General features: G+C 47.3%; 1 protein-coding gene across 2 annotated transcripts in view; it reads right to left on the bottom strand.

The window, feature by feature from the left end:
• LOC112570684 (inactive tyrosine-protein kinase 7-like) overlaps window positions 1-13,855 on the bottom strand; it is a 63,751-nt gene extending 49,896 nt beyond the window's left edge. Inside the window, exons 1-2 of one of the 2 annotated variants that reach the window (XM_025249250.1) lie at window positions 12,739-13,855; window positions 3,786-4,088 (exon numbers count right to left, since the gene is read on the bottom strand). In XM_025249250.1, coding sequence (XP_025105035.1) covers window positions 3,786-4,088; window positions 12,739-12,772 — 337 coding nt within the window. In that variant the 5' untranslated portion in view covers window positions 12,773-13,855. The remainder of the gene's footprint in view (window positions 1-3,785; window positions 4,089-12,738) is intronic. The other variant, XM_025249249.1, reaches the window with a different exon arrangement.
• Between the last annotated feature and the right edge of the window lie 342 nt (window positions 13,856-14,197).

Genomic DNA, 14,197 nt, shown 5'->3' with positions numbered 1-14,197 from the left:
CAACGAACAGATTTCCAATTAATTGAAAGCCTGGACGAGGTCGTTCTTTTGAAAACACATAATAGTAGTAATCATGTTGCCGGATTTCGTCAACAGATGAAAGCCTCGTCTTCAAAAAAAAAATAGTTAGGCTCGAACATTCTCGACTCTCGCGTGTACTCAAAGGGAAAAGACATGTGGTTCTGCCTTATTAAGTTGACTAGGCCAGCCAAGGCTAACTGGTGCAGGCTAATTGGACTTTTGCTTTAAGCTTGTTTGTCGGCACCGCTAAGCCAAAAACGAGGGTTCGAGCGTGGAGACCCGGGGCGTTGACGAGTAAGGTCAAGAAAGTTCGGGGGAAGAACCGGGGCGGTGATCAAAGACAAGCAGCAGCACCAGGGCCCAGGAAGTGGAACAGGGGAGGGACTGAGGAGACCTGGGGAGGGGGTGGATAGACGGGCAAGTCACGGTTCCTCTCAACAAGAAAATAATATTTAAGAAAAAAAAACTGCTTTCCCATCAACCGGTTGCTCCCTAGGGTCTTCGGGCGGGAACAATCAAGCGGAAAAAGGTGTAAGCAGGGCCAGAACATGATCAGCCTGATACGCAAACACCCCCGCGGTTTGCTAACTCCATGCTGAATGAAGGCTTCTGTAGGCGGGCGTGAATGCAAGTGATTGGCGAATCCGACTGGGTGGCAACCCCAGGTCGCTGGGTGGCACCAAGAGGTTGTCAAGGTGTGTCGTAAAAGTTGGATGGGGGAAGGGCGGGTGCTGGTGGTGGTGATAGAGAGAAAATGACAAAAACAAAATAAAAAACAAACAAAGCGAGGACAAAGCGAGCATGAATGCAACTTAACACGTTTTCAAGTATTGTGAGATAAGGCTGTAGGTGCAGTAGCTGTGCCCTTGTTAAAACTACTACTGGGGATCGTAAGATGAGGGGTTCGCATCTCTGGATGCGATACATGTTTCCCAGAGCAGACAATAAGATGTTTTCGCCGGAACTGCGGTTTCTTCCCCTTCCTTACTTCTTCTTTCTCCTCCAATTAATTTATTTGAAAGAAAATTAGAAAATATTGGCTCCAACGTTTTCCTTTGCTATTCCCAAAGCTGTAAAAGTTGAAGGTAGTGGTCATGATGCAGTCAAGTGCCATCCTCGCTAGTCTGTCTTGTGGACATGCACGCCCATCCCCTTGCCTGTCACAAGTCCAGAATCCTTCGTAGTCATCTCTATTCTTTGTTCCGGGCAGAGGAAGGTGAGTCCACCTGTCCTGGTAGCATTCTCCAAGCTAGGAAAAATCAGTTGAAGGGAGCTGTCACGGACACAGGATGACATTGTTCAATCCGCCTGGCCGACGACAGGGAGTGTCACATCATGGAGGACAGTCGTCAGCCGCTCTTGATCCCCCAGCCATCAAGGGGAGTGGTGGTGGTGGGAGAGGGACTCATCAGTGACCTGTCTACTTTCTGAACTCCAAGTTCTGTTGTTACCTACGTACATCTTTTGTTATTCAGACTAATAATGTTGAATGATAAATTCAAAAAATTATTTTATAAGCTAGGCATTCGAAATTATAAATTATAAACTACGAACGAAGACATGGGAGGAGAAACCAACCGTGTGTGTGTGGGACAGACAGACAGACGTACAGACACCCTGAAGATTCAACTGTCGAATTCTATCAAATACTGGGCGAGACAGACTCTCATAACACGTGAACGGACATAATCCAAAAGCAAAGGAGCTGAAAAGGGGTAACAACCCTTCCTGAAGTCTGGGACGACACAAAGGAACCTCGGCGAAAGCTGCTCCATTCATGCCCAAGAGGGATCTGCTACACTTTTCCCATAAAACCGCTCTCAATCATGTTTGCTTGTTTAACACTGCCCACCTTGGCGAAACGACTCCATTATTTTCCTCGCCGGCGCTATTCAGTGGCTTGCCATTGAGCCCAGATTATTTGAAATACGTAAAAAAAAAGCACTAACGCTCGGCCGCCATGCTTGCTCTCTGGAAACCAAAGGGAGCTCACCCATTAATGCGTCACTGTCACAAGGGGGAGATTAATCTCGAAAAGATTTCGCTCGTATTTTTCCTACGGACCTTTCAACTGCGCGTGTTGGAGCGTCTGGCGAAAGGAAGGGTGGGCCGTGCGTTTGTCCTTCCTCCGTGCACGCTTGAGAGAAGCAGACCCCGGGCAGGTGAGAACACAGGTAAGACACGATTGAGACGGACCTGCGAGGCTCGGGTATTGCGGGTACATTGACACGTGTGTGAGAAGGTGTTTACTGCTTCTCACGTTTCTCTTTCTCTCTCTCTCTGTTTATTTTTCTTCGAGGTGGGAGGAGGAGCACCATGCGCGCTGTCAGAGTCTTATTGTGACGTCAGAGTCTTATTGTGACGTCAGAGTCTTCTTGTGACGTCAGTCTTTGACAGAAAGTGTCTGAGGTCATTGCGAAGATTTGACGTCATTTTATTGTATGACGCACTCTGTGTGTAAGGCTTGTAAGGCTCTGTCTGTCGGAAACTGATGAAAAGAAAATTTTAAATCTATTTCCATCTTTTCGTGGCAATCGGGTGCAGCACATTCTCGAGGCATGGTTCTCACTATGGAAACCACACGTCATAGGGTCATGTGACGGAGAACGAGACTTCGTGGAAGTAATGTAACGAGTCAGAAAGAAGCCATCAGGGTTAAAACAAATCGGAGTAAACATTGAAATAAACACAAATGTCGCAAGTCATGGAAATAAACGCTGAGTGACAGCAAGCCAAGCCGGTAGGAAAGTCAAACCTCATCGTGAGTACGTCACACACGAGAGAGGGCGAGAGTACGGGAGGGGAGAGAGTTTGTGTAGATCACGTGAGTAATTCACTCTCTTCTTTTTTTTCTTCTTTTTTTTTCAAATCCTCTTCTATGAGAATTTATCACTGTCAGCTCCAGTGTCGGCAGCATCTCTCTCCACTGCGCTCCTTCCTGTTCGTCATGCACGATATCGGAGAGGACAGCGCTACCAGATGGCGCCACCGGAACGCCGGGCCGGGTACGTCACACTTCGTTACGCACAGCCAGCCGAGGAGCTCACGTCACGCTGCGGCCTAAGCAGGCGTGACTGTCGTCCTGTCAGGGGCCTGCAGGGCGGATGACGTACTAGCGACTTGCTCTTCACCAACGTCTCAATCCCAGACTTTTTTTTTTTTTGGCAGACGCGAGGCGGGTAAGGGTGGGACCGTGACGTCTTATCTGCAGTACCTCTGACGTCATAACCTACCACTGTTTATTTAAAACACACACACGCGCGCTCGCGCCACTCGTCTTTGATTACTTCTAGAACCTTCTGTACTTCAGGTCACATCCTGTACCGACATCCTAATCCCCCAAACATTTTGCTGTTGTTATTTTTGTTTGTTTGTTTTTTGTGTGGTTTTTTTTTTTTTGTTTTTGTTTGTTTGGTTGTTTTTTGGTGTTTTTTGTTGTTGTTTTTTTTTTTGTTTTTTTTTTGTAATATGAAAAATTTTTGGAATGGGGTGGGGCACTAAAATTGTGAGCTTATAGTATGTGGTCACGTCATCCAACTTATTCGATCCCTTTTTTTTACATTTCTACCCGTATTCCGTGTCCTCTGGAAGAAAACTACTAGGCGAAAGTAGAAATCTTGTGGCAATAGAACAGGTCAGAGGTCAGATCCACAAAACTTTGCTAAACGTCTGGTATTTTAAAGGTTTAAAAAAAAACATAAAAACTGATAACATCCTTTCTCTACCCATCCCTTTGTTACCAAGAAAAAGGCGACAATACTTACATTCGATGTTCAAGGAGGCTTCGAAGCTCTGCAAGGAAAATCCAGTGGTGGCGTTGGTGGCGATGCACTGAAAGGGGCCGGCATCCTCGTCACGCAGCACGCGCAGTATCCGCAGGTTGCTGTCCTCCTGGAAGCGGCGCGTGGTGTTGACCACGGGTTTGCCCTGCTGCGTCCACTGGAAGTAAATATGGCGGCGGTCGGACACATCGCACTGCAGCGTCGTCTCCACGCCCTCCACTACATCCTGGTCACGAGGTTTGAGGCTGAAGTAGTAGGTATCCTGGCCCAACACGGTCCCCGCCACTGGACACAGGCAACACAATCAGGGTCAGTTCCTTCTTCAAGAAAAGTGTGTGTTTGTGTGTGTTCGTGGGTGCCTGTAGTCCTTGGTATCGGGTATTCATCAGGATTAAAGAAATTGGAGTGTTTCAATAATGTTTTGTACTCTCTAAACTTTGACAAGAATTCTCATGATAATAATATGCTTTCACATTCATTGATGTTGTTTTTTCAAGACCAGAAGGTTTAGGTTTCCTCTCTATGCACGCTCTTAGCACCGTAGTCATGAAGCGAGGGTAAAGCGTTGCCCTGGGGACAACTTGGACAAGAGTCTTGTTTCCGAAGTTTCTGCAGATGCTGTTTACGCCTAAAACCGAAGTTATAAAACCGTGGCAAAGATGCCCTGGGGGTAAACAAACACGAAATAGTGTCCGCGAAGTTTGGGCATCGCATCGTAACTATGGAAACAAGACGCTTGTCCATGTTGCCCCAGGGTATCGCCGAGCCCTCGCTCGTAACTCACGGCGCCACGTGATTTCACGTTGAGTAAATGGCACAGAAACAGACTACACAGACCTCTCTACTCCAATCCCTTTGTGCATGGTTTGACACTGCCATCGTGTAAACTTTGCTGAAAACTATTGATACAAGTCTTGAAAAATGTCCCGCGGGGCTTTTTTCACAACAAAACTGTTTAGAGTTTGAGGGTTGGTTTGTTTGTTATTTACGTGATCGCAATACACGAATTTCTCTAAATACGAATGCATCGTTTCCTGTCCTAGTAGACTTTAATATTCTTTATCTTCTTTTTTTTCAAGACTGACAACATTCGATGGCGGATATTACAAAGAATATTATATTTTGTAGTCGTTCGTATCTGTGTGTTCAATCCTCCCAACTGGAAATGAAATCAAGCGTGGTGTGTTGCATGAACTAACCGCATTTCGACTAACAGAGGAATACGACACCAAAGCCACCCAGGCAGATAGACAACAATCAACAATAATCATGGAGCAACAGCTTGTTGACTTTTTTTTTTTTTTTTTTTTTTGACTGCCGTAAAAGCCGAGCGATCATAACACGAAACAGAATTCACTAACCCAGTTTCCAGTATGGAAGCAGATGATTATTAGCCAAGGAAAAAGATGGAGGTCTCAACGATATTATTTATTAGAACTGGCAAAGAAGATGAAAAGAGCATGCCGCTAATGGGGCTAGTCTGGAAGGGCAACCACTTGGAAGTCCACCAACAGAAACAGCACCCGGGTACAGGTTACTCTGGGAAAGGGTAGTCTTGCACCTGACAAATGCAGGAGTATGAATCCATACACCTTCAAAGGAAAAGTGCAACCCACATGCCATCCCTCCATAGTCACGAGGCTGCTGCTTCCCCGGTCCCGGAAACCCCCGTCCTCCAAGACAAAACCAAACAAATAAAGCCACGTGACTGCTGTGAGGTTTCTTACCCTCGGTGTACAGTCTCACCACATTAAGAGAGATGTTGCGAGCGAGGAAAGCTTGCCATTAGGGTGTGAAAACCCTTTAAATACATCGACACATGAATTTATTAGCTTGCTGCACTTCCGACGGTTTTTCGCTCTGGTTTCACAACTGTCGCTGAATTTATCACATAATTTGCTGGGCAAGAAAAAGTGAAAACTAAAATAACCAAAGAATATATCGTCTTGAGGTTTGCGGGTAATGGGGCTGGCATTCGTGGAACGCCTCTTCCTGGCAACAAAATCAGGCTGAAAGACATTGTTTGGTCGTATCGGGGTGGGTAGAGGGTGGAGCAGGATGTGGGTGGAGGGATTTGGTGGTTGGACTGTAATGCGAGACGTTAACTCCAACCAATGCCGATTCCAAAATTAAAAGATGTCCAGAAAAAAAGAAGGAATCGACTCGGTGGTTCCAAACACGGATGTTAGAAATGTGATTCGAAATGATTGCCAAAGGCTGATGTTGGTAAGAGATGATGAATACACTCCCCGATGATGTCGTCAGCTCTCCTGGCTTCACGCAACGCTGGAGAGTGCAACGGTCACGCTCCGATGCACGGACGTGCGCGCGCACTCACACAGACGCTGCGACAGACGATCAGTCATCGAGGCAACGGTCGTGAGTAGTATGTCTGGCTCCCACAACTACTGTAGCTCAGTCAACAACTCTGTCCATCCATCCAACAGGAATGTCAGTCAACAGTTACCAGTCCAGACAGAACAGTTTCCTTACATTGATGCTGCAATTCCAAGACAAGAAAACTAATTCTGTTTGGGATCGGGATGGCCATCAGTTCCAAATCGCAGACTTAATGAATATCTCGGGGCCTTGACTACAGTTTTATAAATCATGCATGTCGTGTAAAAGAATAATTCTGCTAAAAAATATGTTTTTTTTCAATGAGAGAAGGGTTAAATATCATGTGTATCCTAATTACACGATATTACTTAATTGCTCTTTCGCGTCCTTTTATTTTTTTTTCCTCCACATGATTATAGGCATAGGAGAGTTCGATGCCAATAATACTCCACCCGGATGAAAGCAGTGGTGGATGTGCTGTTCTCCAATTCTAGGGTTGGATAAATGAACCACTTTTCTTCACTGTACCCCTTGTAAACGTCTACTACTACCTACCCGCAAATCTTAAAATTGCACAAAGCCCGCTTGTTTTTAAATTAAATAACAAACGCACAAATTTCGTCTTCTAAAAAAAATTTAAAGGAAAAGTTAGGTATCTACTATAGCGCCTTGTCCGATCACGTATAGTTCCACCCGAGCCTAACACGTAGCAGGGAGGGCGAGCCGCCGGGTCCCAAGACACCCGATACGTCACAAACGTCAGGTTCAAGTCCCGCCGTCAGACCCGAGTCGCCGTTTGACGCACTGGTTTTATTTACGGCCGCGAATAAAAACTCGATACCTTCTCTACCTTCCTTTCCTCCCTCTCTCCTTCCCACCTTCCCCCAACCTCAGCCATCAACCCCCCTCGCATCCTCTTACGGTCTACCAACAACAACCCTACCCCAACCTCTTCCCCGTTTCTGTTTCTCCTCTCTCGGCGTGTGTAGACATCACGAGGGTTGGAAATTGGCGGACGGGAGGACGGGAGGACGGCCGCCACGGCACAATTACCAAACTCTCTCTCGTCACGACGAGCGGCCTTATCATTTCATCTATCATCGCCCAACCATCGTTTCTGCTTTGGGTGGGATAACTCGCCCAACGCATGTGCAGGAGGAAGGGGGGGGAGGGGAGAATTGCAAGGGGGGGGGGAGACACAATGCACACGAGACGGAGTCGGGAAGGGGGATGAAAGGGGGAAAGTCGCCTCCCTTTGATTGCTCCCGCTCTCTCATCCCTCAACCCACTGCTCGTCGCTGCTGTCAAGCATAAACGGCGATGACTGGAGACTGTTGAAAGATGTGTGTAGGGGAGAGAATGAAAATAGAGTGTGTGGGGTGGGGGAGGGAGAAATAAAACGATGGCGGATCCTTTGTTGTTATCGTTTGACACAGTCTGATGGTTTTCTCCACTACGAGGTGAGTGAGGATAACCACCGTGAAAATAAGCGTTACCGATGTCCACCACTAACTCTACTATTTTATTTCATCTTATTCTCTTCCTTTTTAATTATTTTTTCTTACCAAGATGTGTTTTGCTTACTTCAAGCCAGACTTCGGAGGGTGGGTATAACACTTGTCAAACACGCAGTGTGCACGCGCACGCAAAATGTGATGACGTCTCACGCACAAACCTCGTGGAGTCGAGATGTTCCCTGTGGTGCGCGTGCACCTGCAATGCCAGAAACCGTGTTTGCTGTGTCAGTTGTACGCCTGGCGGTGCCAGACATCTGGCAACTTCTTGTTTGCAGGTCTCTTGTAAATTCGACAGGTAGTAATGACTTTCTACTCCCTTCCCTACCCCCCAAGACGACTCACCCGACCTCCCTGCTCAACGGCGCTTTACCCAGAGCACACCCGTGATTTATGTCTGGCGGGCTTATCATACACGCCATGGACAGCGGCCCTTACCACCTGCACAACCATCGTCGTTACTTATGTTTCGTTTCTTCTGGTTTACAGTTACCTTCATACCTCGCTGCATTCCCACCTACCTTTTGTAATCCTTTGCCGATGTGGAGAGGCCACCCCACCACCCACCACCCACATTTGGGGAAAGGGTACTCGGTTTCCTGTCCAGTATATTCCTTGGAAGAGCCAGAAGGTTCCACCCCACCCTCTCTTTTGTTTAACAGTTTCCATTTATACTCCATTGTTATTATCAGATGTTACTTTGATGTTGCTTGTCCGGTGGTCATGCACCAATCACGCTGGAGACCTGGTGTGTGGGTCAACCGTCAACCTCAACCGTCTGGGTCTAGAGAACCACCCGTTACTCCTAATTCATAACTACCTCGGAGGTAGTCTTACCTGTAGTCCATAGCCACAGCCCCAAGAGTTTGCATCACTGATGGAAGTAGACAAGCGAGAGAGTTGTGTTTACAGCCTCGTTCTCACACAGTTCTTTCGAGAAGCTGAGCGATTGAGTGAGTTTAGACAGTTCGGCGATGGGCTGGTGCGAAGCTTTCACCTGACCACTTGAACGTTTACTCCGGAGGTGCAAGAGACAGTAAGTGGCTGATTGAGTGACCGAGTGGCTGAATGAGTCAAGGGATGAGATTTTTACTCCCATTTTTACAAATGGCGGGTCTTCGGCCATGTCTGTGAACTACAGGAATACTTAATAAGCCTTCAGGCTCCATTCATCCAGTCTGCTGGAGGTCACACAAATAAAGTCTTCGCTTGCCACAGCCGGGTACTTGAAGGCGGGTACAAGTGGGTTAAGCCGCCACTCGAAGGATTTCCCCTCGTTGGCACCTGGACAAAACGATTTGCTAACGGTCCCCACGCCCCCTTGTCAGAGATCGATGATAAAGGAGAACGTCACAGCTGGGGGTCAGAGATCAGTGGACGTCACAGGGGTCAGAGGTCGATGGTACAACCGGTCATGAGTGAGCTGCGTTCAGTACGCCGTCGAGAAGAGAGAGAGTTCAGAGTTCAGGTGTAAGGTTCAGGTTTGTTCCACACAAACTCATTTCCAAGAAACCCAGCACACGACGGTTATTATCTTTCTACAAGTCTGGGAATCGACATGTTTTCCGTCATCAGCACCAACTTCACCCTCCGTCGGACGTGTGGTCGCAGTCTCAACCGCCACCACAACGTACCCATCACAAACAAGCCCCACGACTGCTGTCTCCCAGCACCAAGCTCGGTGTTCTCCAAGAACAAGGGTCAGACTTCTGCTAGTCTTCAGCAACAGCCCGAAAAACGTGTTTCTGCTTCGTGAGGCTAGTTCTTAAGAAAGAAAAGACAGACAGAAAGAAAGAAAGTAAATTAGTGACACAAAAAATCGCCAAGCAAATCTCGCGGATGGATAAACTGTGTTGCAGGAACCACGATGACTTCCCGGCATTCTTCACGGATGTACAAGACGGTGGTATGTGGGGTCGATTCTGCTCTCCGGGAATTATTTCTCCACAACTCATATGTTTTTTTCTCTCTCCCACCCTCCCAAAGAAGAGTAGCGGACAAGAAAACCTATTTTCCTATAATATGGTATCTCCGGGTGCATACCAATTAATTTGATTTTCTGACATATGATTTTAAAACTTTCAACAGAATGGTGGTGGTGTAGTCTAGGTGGGAAAGACATTCCTATGACACGTTAAACCCATCCAGACAGGGGTGGGGGATATGACAAAAAAAAAAAAAACCCTAAACCAAAACAGATTTATAATATATACGTGTTTCTGTCCACAATGAAAACAAAAATTTTCCTTTACCGAGCGCTCCCAAATATAATTAAGCAAAATACACTCACACGTACACCATGATTAGTGTTAGGGTGAAGCCACGAGGTTCATTACCAGCCCTGGTTTTAAGTGCTACCGCAGTTCCTGTTTTTTTTTGTTTTGTTTTTTTTCATTTTTTTAGATCATGGATGACGATGATAACATTTCTGGAATATCATTTCGAAGTGAACAAAAACTTTGGTGATTTTTTTTTAACTCTGTGTGTGTTTCTCGAAGCTCCAGACCGTGAGGCGTAGAGATGAATGAAGAGAGAGACAGATGGATGGACAGACTGACAAGCGAAACAGCACCACTGCTATCATTAAATGATCTTCAAAACGCATGCGTCGCTGACACGTCGAGAGGTTAGCCAAGGGGCACAGACGAGCTGCTGCTGCAGGGGTGGATGTTCGGGTGGCGGTGGTGGCAGCTGAGCGTACGATGGCAAGAAAGGAAGGGGAAAGAAAGACAGGGGTGGATGGATGGGAGGATGGGAGGATGGTGCTAACGACAGCTAGTTCTTCATTCACACGCGCAACTTTCTCGCTTCTTGCACTCGCTGGGGCTTTTCATAGAAGCTCCGTGAAACACATCGCGCACCCAGGGTGGGTTTTTTTTTCTTTCCTTTTTAACACCAGCATGTGATTAGAGAATGATTTAATAACTTGAAAAAATGTAAACATGCCGCCGTGGACCCTGTCTTTGTTGCAGGCTCTGCTCCATCTCTGAAGGGTGGATGGGAAGATCCGGGTGGTGGGGAGAATCACAAACCCACCCTGCTTCAACAACTTCCTTCCTTTTCAACCCCGCCATAAAAATACTGCCTTTGTCAAACTACAAAACAAAAACCAGAACCGTATCTCATCTATACGTCCTATGTATACATAAACACACACACATGTAAAAAAAAACTGTTAGAGTTTGAACTATAAACCTGACACAAAGGCACGTGCTAAGGTCAAAGACATGTGGCACGTGCAGAGTGAAGAATGCGGTGAAGCAAGAGGAACACTGAGGAGGAGAAAGAAGGAGCAGAATAGGTTTCCGTCGTGTTAACGATGAAAACATTTGTGCTCAGTCTCGCAGAATGATGAGTTGGTTGGTGCAAGTGCGCGGACACACATGCGCGTGCTGATATTGTGTTGCCGTGGTTACTGATGACGTGTGCAGGACCACAAAGGTCCACAGTCCACATGTCCTCGCTTCCCCTCGGTCTATATTCGGTGACAGCAATGAAATAATTCCTTAATTACACTTATTTTATTTACAGATTGGTGTCGAGTGAGGAACAAGGTAAAGGGCAAACAAGGGAAGGGATGGAGTGGGGGAACCAGCAACAATTTTTTTAATAAATATTTTTGACAGTTGAGATGGGCGTGAAGAACAATAAACATTGTAAAATGGCGTTTGGTTTGATAATAGTCATCGACGATTATTTCCTTTAGTTCAAAGTAATTATTTCAGCTTGTGTAAACGCGGGCAGCGAAAAAATGTGAATGTCACCGACATAAGAGAATGTCACAGACATAAAAGAGAATGTCACTGACATAATAAAAATAAAAGTGACAGGTGACTGTGCCGTTGTGCGCATGCTGTGCGCGTGTCTTTCATCTCTGACGCCTTCAGGACCAACAGTTCCTGCTTTCCCGACGATTTATTCCTCTTGTCCACCTTTTAAATTCTACAAATTGGCCTAAAATAAACTCTGTTTACAAACAATGCCACAGGTCGCGAAAGACTAAGATAAGACAAATCGAAAATAAAAATCCAACTACGTTAAATGTCTTCCATGTCCAACTCATCCCTCATCCCCTCTTCCCCCCGATCAATCCACCCGACAGCGAAGACTCCTCTCGGGAACTGCTTAGGAAGCATCCACACAGGTTCCACAAGTTTGCACCACAAGCCATGGATGTTCTGTCAGCGGAAACAAGCTATGATAGCGATCTCACATTCTCCTCCTCCTCCTGCCTACTGTTGCCTCTTGCCGGGGTTCCTACCCTCCCGACACTGTCTGACCGTCTGGGGAACAAATCCTCCCGACTTTCCCTCCGTTTGTTTGCCTCCGGGCGGCGGGACAGAGGGTCGGGAAGACAGGAGGAATTCGCTGATCCATCTTGGGGCATTATAATACATGAAGTGTCATTAGTTATACTGATGTCACTAACTAAGGTGGTTAATGATCTTGTGTTGAAAAAAAAAAGCGATTTGGTGTTTGAAGATTAAAAAGATAAAAGAGAATGTTTCCTCTTCTCCTAAATTCTGTGGGAACGGTAATGGTTAATGAACCATTGATAACAGTAGTTACCATAGCTACCAGTAGTAGACTCTGGGAAACTCTCGTCGTTGAGACATGATTGTCAAAATCTTAGATAATCCAAATCCCTGACAATCATTTTAATTACTACACCCTTTCTTGTTCATCTGTATACCCAAACTAAAGTGGATTTTTTTAAACATCTCACATCAAAACCTAACTGCGTCTACATGTGAAAAAAGATGACAAATTAAATGAAGGACAAAAATAAGCAAAACTCTTCTTCGTGTTTATTCGCAGTCCTACAGTTTCTCCATGAAATAAATATACCACAGGATCAGCTAACCCATGACAAGCTCGCAAGAATCACCACCGACAAATCGTCTTCATTATTCGTATCTGATCATCACTATAATCACAGTAAGAGCATGAATGACGCTCATTGAAAATTTTGTCTCAAAGGAAATGAGACCGATGTCACCAACTGACCACTTGTTGAAAGTTTTTACCTTTTGTTACGGTTAACAACAAAATACAGACACAAAAGGAAATGGTCTTCTTACCTGTTGAACATACTAACATCCATATCAGCATCATTTCAGAACCAAGACACTGCACAGCAGCCACGAGCGCGCGCTGACATGAACATCACCTACATCCAACACCGCTGCTCCGTGTTCTGCCCTCCACACCGAGAGTAAGCGACTCCGTAGCTGGTAGAGAGTGTGTGTATATATATGTATGTACAAAACACAACGCCTGGCGCTGGCGCAAAAGTGAAGAATCACGACGATGAGACCGAGAGAAACACCACGTGTCCGGCGTGCCTCCTCCACCACCCGCTTGCCCACCCGCTAACGAAGGTCTGGCCACATGCTCGGCGCCCCCCGCAGCCACACACACACGCACGCACACCCTCGTGCGATCCACCCCTTTAGGTTTTGCCGGGCAAGTGAGCAAGGCAGGCAAAGGGGGTCCGTGCGCGCGGTGTCAAACGGGCAGACCACTCTGCCTGGGCCTCAACGGCGGTTGTAGAGGTTGGCGAGTGATGTGGAGTGGTGTGGTGGTGGTGGTTGTGGCGGAGGGATGGATGGAGGGGAGCGACGGCTACACCAGTGAGCGTGCATACGCTGTGTGCAAGCGAGTCGTCACTGTCGCCAGATTTGTGGTCTGGGAGTGAAGGGTGTAGGGGTTGGGTAGGTTGGTGGTGGTGGTGGGGAGGAGGAGAGGTCGTGGGGAAAAACCGACGAACAGTATAGTATAGCCGGGAGGTGCCTACCAGCCAGCCGTCTCCGTCCGCGTGGACACCCCGGGTACGTCTGCTCGCGCGTCACCCCCTTACAGGATAAGGTAGAGACAGGGGTGAACGCTCTGCACCTACCCGGGTGTGCAACATGTCGGGTATTCTCGCCTCGTCACTAACCAAACACCCCCTCCACCTCCTTCTGATCGCGCGCTCTCTCTCTCTCTCCACGGTTGTGTCTGCGCGCATGTGTTTGTTGTGACCGAATGATTAAAGTAAGCTTAAGTCTGTAAGCATGTGTGTACGTGTGTGTGTGTGGAGGTAGTAGTCTCGTTCGCTCTGTCTTTTCGCAGCCCGCCCCTTTCAGGCAGCATTGCCCAATCCCGTCATGCCGTGCAGATCACCGCCCTCGCCTCCCTGCCTCGCGCCGCAGCAGTCGCCACGCCACCACCACCACCACCACCATCACCACCACCACCGCAATCAGCGGCAGACTACTAATGTTATTGTTGCTACCTGGCTTTAGCATTGCTTCCCCTCCCTCTCCACCACCCCTTCACCTTCCCTCCCCGCTGTGTCGCTGGTCCCGCGAGTCAACGAGAGTTGAACGAGCGTCAGCGGGAGATTCCGAAACGTTCGCCCCGTCACTCCTTCTCTCCCTAGGATTTCCTGGCATACAACGGTGACGTAACACGTCCTGAAGGTTCGAGAAGAGTCCGGATACACAAGTCTACACGACTGGGATGGGGGTTGGTGGTTGGGGGCAAGGGAGGAGGATG

The sequence above is a fragment of the Pomacea canaliculata genome, linkage group LG8, assembly GCF_003073045.1.
Source record: "Pomacea canaliculata isolate SZHN2017 linkage group LG8, ASM307304v1, whole genome shotgun sequence".
Taxonomy (NCBI): Eukaryota; Metazoa; Mollusca; class Gastropoda; order Architaenioglossa; family Ampullariidae; genus Pomacea; species Pomacea canaliculata.
The sequence above is the reverse complement of the archived record's forward strand: the minus strand, read 5'-3'. Positions and strand labels throughout refer to the sequence as shown.